The sequence below is a fragment of the Hordeum vulgare genome, chromosome 2H (assembly GCF_904849725.1).
Source record: "Hordeum vulgare subsp. vulgare chromosome 2H, MorexV3_pseudomolecules_assembly, whole genome shotgun sequence".
Taxonomy (NCBI): Eukaryota; Viridiplantae; Streptophyta; class Magnoliopsida; order Poales; family Poaceae; genus Hordeum; species Hordeum vulgare.
The window spans coordinates 117,560,517-117,570,461 of record NC_058519.1 but is presented as its reverse complement, the minus strand read 5'-3'; the positions used below and the strand labels follow the sequence as shown (position 1 = coordinate 117,570,461).

The window sequence follows — 9,945 nt, the reverse complement described above, 5'->3', positions numbered from 1 at the left end:
TACGACTTATACAATGTTGATTATAAGTATATGTTGTTTTAATCTATTTCTTTAAACTATGACTTTATGTTGTTGAATATGACTATACATTATTCAAACAAACATGGATAATTTTACACACGGGTATCCATCTACCATGTAGGGTAACGGGTATGAAAAAAATTGTATCTGTTACTGAATATGGGTAAGGGTGATGGATAAACTAAGGGGGAGTGGGTAAGAGTATGGGGTGGCTCCCCCGTGCACATACCTTACGTGACATCCTATTTATGAAGCATATTGGCCTTGGTGTTTAGCCCATCGAGGAAGAGGAGCCAGCCAGCCAAATAGCTTGACATTGATCGCCATCTTGGATGACCAAACGAGCACAAGATGCAAGTCGAAGTTATCTTCGACAGCGATGGTATTGTAGTGTTTTTAGCCGTGAAATGCAAACCATGAGTGAGCGATCTTTCTTTGATCAGAGTATTGAAAGTCCTGCAACAATAATGAGCGATCTTTCGTCTGGTCGGTCAGAGTATTGAAAGTCCTGCAACAATAACAACACATGATCCAATACTCTTGATGCAGCATTAGTAAGGCAGTTCCTCAGGTTAGATAATGAGCTGTTTTGCCAAACAGTAGCCACTATCACCTGGTCATCTACGGAGTGGGAGTATAACGATATTACAACATCTTGGGCCAGCACAAGACGTCAGGTTCGATGAAATCAAAGGGAAATAGTGAATCGTGATGCATCAGAGAGATATGGCATAACATCAGGTTCAGAAACATCAGTGACACAGCGCCGCACCCACTAGAGCGGGTAAACAGGGCACCAACCATACCTACACACAAGCACAATATAACCAAACGCACAACGAAACCACCCACACATACCCCTCATTCCAAACAACAGCAGTGGACGACAGCATGAGAGGCCCTGAGGGCACCCCTGATGGCCCACCATTCAGTCATGCACCCAAACAAGCAGAAAGAGTACCTGCGTTTTCTGTGCGGAGCAACCACTTTCAGTTTTTACCCTAGGTAACAGAGTGCAGCCCAAGGGCGACATCAAGTACAGCAACATACTATTTGGACATTATTGTTACGCGAAAAGGTAAAAGCAACAAACATAGCTGCTAGCCCTGGAAGTCTTGAACAAGAAACGCGACGAGGATCAGTTCTCTAGCTAATTTCTGTCCAAAGTCATCGGCGCATACTACGAAACAGGTTACTGGATGGATACACATAGGTGGGGCAATGGCACCAACAACAGAAAACCCTCGCTGGCAGCAAACCCTTGGCTTGGCGTTCCACCACAACGGAGCAGCTGTAACACCCTGCAGCAGAAGAACAAACGGTCATAAAATCACGTGAAACAAGGAGAAACAGGTATCATCATGTGAAAAATGATTTCTAGAGGGCACTTACTTCATTCAGAGCAATGCCGACCTCGAAAGATCAGCAATGCATATGTACATGGTGCACAGCGGCCAGCCCGCTTTCACCTTTTATACAGGACCTTGATATCCTGCCGCATCGCTCTGTTGTCCAGCAGCTCATCTTCACAGTTATCGATATCAACTTTGTTCAGCCGGAAGTCGTCCGACGTGCAGTGCTGCTCACTCCATTCAAACCACAGCTTCGGTATGACTTCTTTCTTGAATGCAGTTTGATGGAAGCTTTCCTCTTGAGAGTCAGCGGCTACGAGCCTGTACACAAAGACTTTCTTCTGCTGCCCAGGCCTGAAAGCCCGCCCGATTGCCTGACGAGTAACAGAGGGGTTCAAGTGAACATCTAGAATGACAACTCTTGATGCGCCCACGAGGGAGATGCCCTCCCCGCATGCCCTTATAGAGCCAAACAGAACTTTTGCATCAGCAGAGTTATTAAACTGATCCGTGGCCAGTTCTCTCTCTTCTTGACTAGTATCGCCATTGATCACAAAGATCTCCTTTCCTACATTCCAGCCCCTTGTCTTTACCAATAGCCTCTCCAAAAATTTCATGGGTAGTATGTACTGACCAAAAGCAAGCACCTTCTCTCCTGCAGAATTCGCAAGCGCCAGGATGTTAGTGAAAAACCTGGCCTTCACACCATCTGTCACGTTGATCGACTCAACCAAACTATCAATGCTTGCATTTGTTAGGTTGATAGCCCTATCTGCAGCATCAAATTCTGACATTCCTGACAGACAAGGATGCATGTACACTGCAGTTCCTATGGCGCTTCTTTTGAACTTCTCATAGGATTCCAACTTATGAACAATTTCTTTCTGCTTGGGACTGAGTTTCAAGAAGACGCTGATGTCTACTAGGCCAGGTAGTTCATCTAAGATGTCACCCTTGTAGTAATGAAGCACATCTTTTGTTAGTTCTCTGAGACTTCTAATGACATGTGCTTTTCTCGTGAAGTTATCATCATGCAGCAGGGTCTCTTCTACTGACTCAGTGAATGCATTATCAGCAGACCCTTTTGAAATTCTGCCACCTGATATTGCTACTTGACTCATTATACGTTTAACAATAGGACGAGATGAATCCGACTTAAGAAACTTTGGGCGTACAAGGTTCAAGATGTTGAACACTTCACTGACATGATTCTGGAAAAGTGTACCAGATAGGACCACCTTACGTGGAGTTTGGACTCTGCTCAATGACTCTAGTACATCAGTCTCCCGATTCCTAGGTGTATGGCCCTCATCCATTATCAGTAGGCTAGGGACCTTAAGCAACATGTCCCGGCACGCAGCTGCGACGTTGCCACCACCATCACTGCAAACGATCTGAGAAAACTGCTTGTATCCAAGAAATAGAATGCTCATTTTGGCTTGCCAAGATTTCAGGATTTCCAACTGCTCTGCTCTCTTCTCAGCCTTGACAGAATAAAAGTCATACAGTGGTATATCCTCCACTTGCCACCGTTGAAATTCCCTCTTCCATGTACCTAATATGCCTTTAGGAAGTATAACAAGGGGCCTTGAAGAGGGGTACCTTGCCAAGAAGCTCTGAATGAAACTAATCAGCATAAATGTTTTCCCCGAACCAGGGGCATGAGCTAGAATGCAACCTCCTGGTTTGTCAGAGACTAAATTCTTCACCAGAAAGTGGAAACCTGCCAACTGATGTGCTCTCATTTGCTTTGCATGTCTTGGATGAATGGCAACATCTAAAGCCATGAGTTCTTCAGTGACTCTAACATCACCAATGACAATGTCATCAGAATCCTTTGAGCGTGTTTCACTGAAATATGATCTTGACCTTGATGGCTGACAAAGAGGTAAACATAATGTCAATTCATTGTTCCAATCATACATTTGAATTTCACGATTGCCATGTAACATTAGAAATTATGATGGATATCGAAGTTTCATGTTTGTTACTAAATCCATCTCTTGTGCAATGTTCCACAGTTAAACCATCTATCTAGTATATACTGAAGGCACGTTAGGGTAGAAAATAGAATTGTAGACTAGAAATTTAGAAAAATGCAAAACATCAAACCATTTGTCAAACAGATCAGCTTATTATATCCATTGGATTTTATAATTCGTTCTGACATGACCTCTCCAGCAAACGAAATGCCAAACAAAGACAATACGTGCAGCATTCATGACATTTGTGAAAAATTATAAATTATAATGCAGAGCAGTTGATACTGAAGATCAGAAAATAACAACTATATGTGCTATACTAGGAAAGTTTCTTCATGGGGGAAATATAAGAATAATCAAAATAATAGGCCATGAGGTGCATCATCTGGCTGTGTGGCATGATCAAATGTGTACATTTTGTCGGTTAAAATGGTATGGACTGATTCTCAGGTATGGTTGGCATATTGTGCCCACTTAGGTGGTTGGCTTTTAAACAGCGTATTTGTTCAAAACAATGTAAAATGAAATAAAAAATATATCTAAAAGCAGATTCAGCATACTAAAAATGATGCATGTGTGTGCTTGCAGGTCACTTTGCTAGTTGCTAAAAAGGATACTTGGTAAGAACTTCCCAAAAATGTAAACCACATGCATATAGAGAACGATTTACATTGCTAAACAAGCTCGGAGTTAGAGAAGCATCACTTATCTTAAACAAACAAGTAATAACATACCTTTTTCCATTGATAATCAAAGATCATGTCAGCCCTTCTCACAATCATACCACAGACACGGCATACATGGCCCAGGTCTTCATGAATCCGTATGTCATGACTGCAGTCATTGTCCACCTCTTTTTCACCCACTTCTTTCTCACTGGCTACCTCTTCAGCTGTGTCAAGCTGGCCAATAAATATAACTAAATCATCATGGCAAACAACACAAATGAAGATTGACAAGTTAACTAAAAATGAGGTAACGCATATTTCTCTTACACTGCTTCCCAGATATTGAGCTGAGCTCATTTAACCAGGTAATCTGCCCCCTCACCTATTCTCAAACCGTTTATATCCGCCCCCCAATCCCCAGACCAAGCTGTTCTGTTCACCGGTATTGCACAGTTGAACCATGGATGCCATGTAGGGAGCACCACATGAGTCCTGTTGGGTGGACGGGTGGGTTGTGTGTGCGTGTGTTTGGGGGCGCTATGTGGATTTACCCCCTTGTGCAAAGCAGTTTGATTTTCAGATAAAATAATGACATAGCATGCATTTATAAGCAGAACTATTAATTTACAATATGATAGATGTCAAAATGGTACGGCAACAAAAATCATGTCTGTGATTACAATTTGTACCTTAGAGCTTTCCAGAGCCAGTGAGTATTCATTCCAGAAACCATCGAGATCATCACTTTCATTTTCTGGTTTATCCTCTTCCTCCATAGGCTCATCTTCCTCGACAGGATTGTAAGTTTTTGAGGGCAAATCAAATACTGCTGGACTCGCTTCATTTTTGCCTTTCCTTTTTCTTTTTCTTGGCCCAGCTTCAGCATCTCCGTCTGTCTGGGAGCTTGGGTCATATTTCCGTTGTTTTCTCTCCTTAGGAAGAGAAGGGAAAACAAGTGTTTCTGCCATTTTCTCCGCGTGGCTTGCAACCTACATTGACCAGGAAGAGTTATGGCTAGAAGATGAAAACTTTCAGCTTTGAATTGGAATAGATTCAGTAAATATAAAACATTTGTACTCCATTGTTCAGCTATTTGTGAAACTAAGATGCATTAAACAATTAGATGGAAGAACATCAAGAAAACACTGAAGACAAAGATAGCATATTCACAGTGCCCTTCAGAGATACCAATGTGCAGTGCAACGTTGATACAATCGATTACCTTGTCGGTACAAGCATGTAGAGCAAAAACAACAATACAGTGTGTAGAAGTAAAAGTTCGGTGAAAAAAAATTGCAAGTAAAGAAGTACATACAGCCAGATCATGGATACGTTCCTCCTCAGGTCTTTTCTGCAATACAACTCTCTCAAACTGAACTGATGGTTGATAGCGGGGTAAAGGATACTGATTCATTAAAGTTGCACTTTGACCATATGGAACAATATGACTGTTTTGGTCTCCATCACGCATGGTCTCATTTACGTCGGCAATTCCTTGGGTTGCCACACATGTTGTGAGAGTACCAGCATTTTCCGATGGTATCAGGTGCTTGTTTTTCTCAGATGAGAGCTGTTTGTTTTTCTCAGGCGTAAGTTGTTTGTATGCTGCCATGCTTTCATCTTCATTATCCGAATCAAGAATTATTAGCACTTCGCTCTTTTTCTGCTCTGTTTGCTCGACAGAGCTATAAATCATATTAGCTTCAGCACACGCCACATAACTCTGAGTGGGCTTACGCAGAGTAGAAAGGAAATTTATAAATTGGAACTTCCGAGCATTCACACTTTCCCAGTCCTTGGTAACACTGCCAAATCCCCAATTGCCAACCATCTTTGCACCAGGAAGTGAAAGGCCACTGATGGGGTCAGAAGGCTTCCTTTTTGTGTGGTAATACATGCCTACAAAGATAGATGATTGATTAATGATTACTTGTCATACAAGAGAGAGAAAATAAATTGGTATCAGCAATACTCTTCTGCTACTTATCATACAAGAGTGAGGAAATAAATTGGTATCAGCAATACTCTTCTGCTATTCTGTATAAGTCGCATGCAAGGTGGACAGTAAATTGTAGGATGCGTACAAGGCAATTATAACTAAAAGCAGACAGTTTCATGTGGATAACTATAATAATCATAAAATGCAGTGACCGTTATGCAGTAGCCAACCCACCACTTATTTAACACAAGCATAGTAAGCGATGAACAAATAGGCACTATTATTCATCACTCGTAGGCTTACACTGAAAAAAAGAGTGATGCGTTGGTGGGGCTAGGTGTCAACCAAATTAAGATAGAGCTGATGATCAAACCCAGGCTGGCTAGCCCAACATCCATGGTGCTGATCAGTAAACCTTTGTGTGACTTCTTTCTCATAGGTTCCTTACATTTGGCATGGATCTCTGAATTTCACTCGATAAAATCCGATTCAACAATAATGAAACTTACTCCCTCCATTCCTGAAAGCATGGCACACATCTTCTGGCAATAAAACGAAAACAGGAGCAGGCCGTGGAAATTTTCGTTGATCTGGACTCCTTTGCCCCTACCAATCTCATCGCACCCTCCTTACACGCGCTTGAGCTCCTCGGTCTCCACCAGCGTTGATAGTGGCATAATTGCAAAGAGAGCCTTGGCTCATTGGTTGGGCATGCGTTTGTGCATCCTAACGACCCGAGTTCAATTCCTAGAATTGACAGGTGATGCACAGGGTTTTCCCCCGTTTATTGAGGATCAAGTTTGGTGTGTGGTGGAACCACTCATCAAGAAATATCTTGATACTCATTTAAAAAAATTCTAAGGACCGTGTTTTACTTGGTACTCATACTAAAATGGTTGTATGCATCCCTAGTTGGTGCAGAGGCCGGGAAGTGAAAATCTCTCCCATTTTTTTAGCAAAGAGAGCGTTGGCTGAGTGGTTGGGCATGCGGTTGTGCAGCCTAACGACCCGAGTTCAATTCCTAGAATTGACAGGTGATGCACAGGGTTTTCCCCCGTTTATTGAGGATCAAGTTTGGTGTGTGGTGGAACCACTCATCAAGAAATGTCTTGATACTCATTTAAAAAAATTCTGAGGACCATGTTTATCTTGGTACTCATACTAAAATGGTTGTATGCATCCCTAGTTGGTGCAGAGGCCGGGAAGTGAAAATCTCCCCCATTTTTTATCAGATGCAGAGGCCGGGGGGTCATCCTCCTTTTCGTGAAAAAAACTAGCCGTGCAAATGATTGCGGCGAGCATCCCACGCCCGCCCCACGCAAACTCCCTCCCACACCATGCAACTCCTCGTTGCGTTGCTGGTTCTCGTGCATGGCCCAGGCACTGGCTGTGCGTTGCATTATGAGACTGATGAAAACCATTGCTTCACCACAAATTTTAGTATTGAAATTTCCATGAAAATGGAGGGAAGGCATTTGAAGGGAGGGATTAGAATAGATGCTTCACTGAAATATGTTCAGTATGAACGCCAACTTGATTATACAAGTCCAATTTTGTAGTTAACCCATAAAAACAACCTTCCTAAACACCATGGTCACCACTCTCTTCTCCAATCTTCCATGGACCTAAACCACGGAGCTTGACTAAGAGCGTTCCACTCCCCAACTCTCTTCCAACTCTGTTGATGATTCTTTATGTTAGTGGCTTGACACTCACTCGTTTGTCTTTGCTGAATGGTCACGCCGGACCGAGACCATGGCAGTGCCGGCGCGAGAACTTCACGCCGGACTTGACTTTGGGCTCGCACGAGTACACTGGCCGAGGTCAATAAATCCTTGGCGCCGACAACCGCCAAGGGTGTACCCAGCTAGGCTTTGCCAGTTGTAGATGCAGAGTGGCCACAAAGGGTGTCAGGTGCCCACACCAGCAAGCAAGCCGAGCAGGGTGTCGAGCAACACGACGAGCATGGATGGAAAAAGGAAGTAGGAAGTAGAAGTGTAGGAGACAGGGGGGATAAGTGGAGACTAGGATGCGGGAATACGTGCCTGTAATCGTGGCATGACAGGAGGGTTCAGAAATTGTTGTGCAAAACTAAGCTTGCGCCTTCTTTCACTGAAGAGCGGAAGAAGAAGAAAATATACGCCGTGATTTCAGGAACAGAGCATGCATAAAGCTAGTAGCCATACAGGCACACTGGCAAAACCATCTACGGTATGCATTAGTACAAACTCAGAAACTGCTCTTTGCTTCTAATCATGCTCAGAATGCCCAGCCAAAAGAGCGACTAAAGAAAAGAAAAACACAAAGGCGTAGCCAACAAGCAAGGTGAGGCCAAATAACCTAAACTTCAATGTTAAATGGATGGATTTAGTGGCAATCAACTTCTCCCCAAACCCTAGCTCTCAAGCTAAACAAAAGAAATCCAAAAAACAGCAACTTCAGGCTCCAAAACAGGCTTAAAATGGTACTTGCAGAGAAGACCACAAATGTCACTAACTGTAAGCACACACCATGCCCAAGCAAAAGCTTTTGTACTGAGAGTCACAATGAGTTCCCAAGTGGTAAATTGGGATGCTAACATCATTTCAGTACTCCATGCAAATTATAAGCTTCTTCGAACGAGATCAAATTCAGGTGGGGAGCTCCACCCACCCACCCTGTGACTTTTAATTTTTTTACAAATTATAAGCATACACCATTCTTTATGGTTTGGCACAACAGTAAAGCATTGATTTAGGGTGCATGACTCATACAGGAAACGGAAACTAAGCAGAATAGGTACTCCCTCTGTCTAGATTTGTTTATTCTGGGTCAAAGTTTGACCATCTATATAACTAGCAAAATATGATCTACGTATTTGTTACAAAAAATACATTATTGGATTTGTATTGGAAAGAGGATTCCCGTGGTATAATTTTTGTGACATATACTCCAGTTAATATTACCTCCATCCCAACTTGCTTGTATTAGATTTTTCTAGATACGGATGTAACACTAAAATGTGTCTAGATACTTTTTTGTTGCCATCCGGCACGGGGAACATTTGAGCTATGAAATGAGCATTTGGGCTCCAAACATGTGAAGCGCAAACTATTCAACCAAATATTAAATCCCTTTTATTTATACAAAAAAGGTTATTAAATCCCTTCGAATAGTGAATCTTTATTTTGCTGTCCAAACCTGGAGACCCTGTGAAAAATGGTGACACGCAATCTTCTCACCCCCGTCCAACCCTGACAAAATCCCAGACCGCCATGAATCCCAATCAATCTAGCCCAACCCCTCTTCCCAACGTACAACGCGAACGCAAATGCAGCACCGGCCCTATTTATGCCGACGCAAATGCCCCCACCGGTCGCGCGCGCGAGACCAGGCCCGATACCACCGGCGCAGGCGTGGCAGAGAACCCACCACGGCGGGATCACGTCACGTCCAGGGAGAGGAGGAGGCAGAGGAGGAGGATGCTCACCAGAGGGCGCCGCCTCGCCGGGGGCGACGTCCATGGCCGCTGACGGCGGCGAAGCGCGGCACTGTGGTTTTTGGAGCGGGGCGGAGAGGAGGAGAGGACTGGGGAAAGCGGCGGGTGGCGCCACGGTCTCCTTGCTCCGCCGCATTGGTTTCCCCGTTGCATAAAAAGGTTCAGTAAACGTTGCATAAAAAGGTTCAGTTCGATGGGGCCGCACATTCTGTGTGTGAGGTACTCCCGCGCCTTGATTTCGGTGGCTGGTACGTGGGCCCACCACCTGGCGGGTCCACATGTCAGTTACAAACAGTCACTTTCAGTGAGTGAGAAGAGCCAAGCATAGTTGAATGGTTTGGTGGGTGGTCCCATCATGATTAAACCTCATTAATGCGGGTTATTATTTACTGTGAGGTGACGTATCTGTCAATATCAACACGCCAGCGGTGATTTCGTTTGGTGGTAAGAGTCGTGTTTTAATGATTTACTGTATCATTAATATGGATTATTCTTTTATTGAAAG

General features: G+C 43.6%; 1 protein-coding gene across 1 annotated transcript; it reads right to left on the bottom strand.

Annotated features, from left to right (window-relative positions):
- Nucleotides 1-968: 968 nt before the first annotated feature.
- On the bottom strand, nt 969-9,607 carry LOC123425442 (protein CHROMATIN REMODELING 35-like). Its single transcript, XM_045109145.1, has 6 exons — nt 9,432-9,607; nt 5,339-5,922; nt 4,713-5,012; nt 4,090-4,257; nt 1,414-3,250; nt 969-1,322 (listed from the first exon to the last, which is right to left on the bottom strand). The coding sequence occupies exons 1-5, from the start codon at nt 9,574-9,576 to the stop codon at nt 1,487-1,489; spliced, it is 2,961 nt and encodes a 986-aa protein (XP_044965080.1). The 5' UTR covers nt 9,577-9,607; the 3' UTR covers nt 969-1,322; nt 1,414-1,486.
- Nucleotides 9,608-9,945: the final 338 nt, after the last annotated feature.

What these genes read in the sequence shown, in the direction of transcription:
- LOC123425442 (XM_045109145.1), bottom strand. Translation starts at nt 9,576, where the DNA reads ATGCGGCGGAGCAAGGAGACCGTGGCGCCACCCGCCGCTTTCCCCAGT. An exon ending in CGGCGAGGCGGCGCCCTCTG is followed by an intron (nt 5,923 to 9,431) that starts GTGAGCATCCTC and finishes CTATCTTTGTAG; the next exon opens with GCATGTATTACCACACAAAA. An exon ending in TGGCTCTGGAAAGCTCTAAG is followed by an intron (nt 4,258 to 4,712) that starts GTACAAATTGTA and finishes TTTATTGGCCAG; the next exon opens with CTTGACACAGCTGAAGAGGT.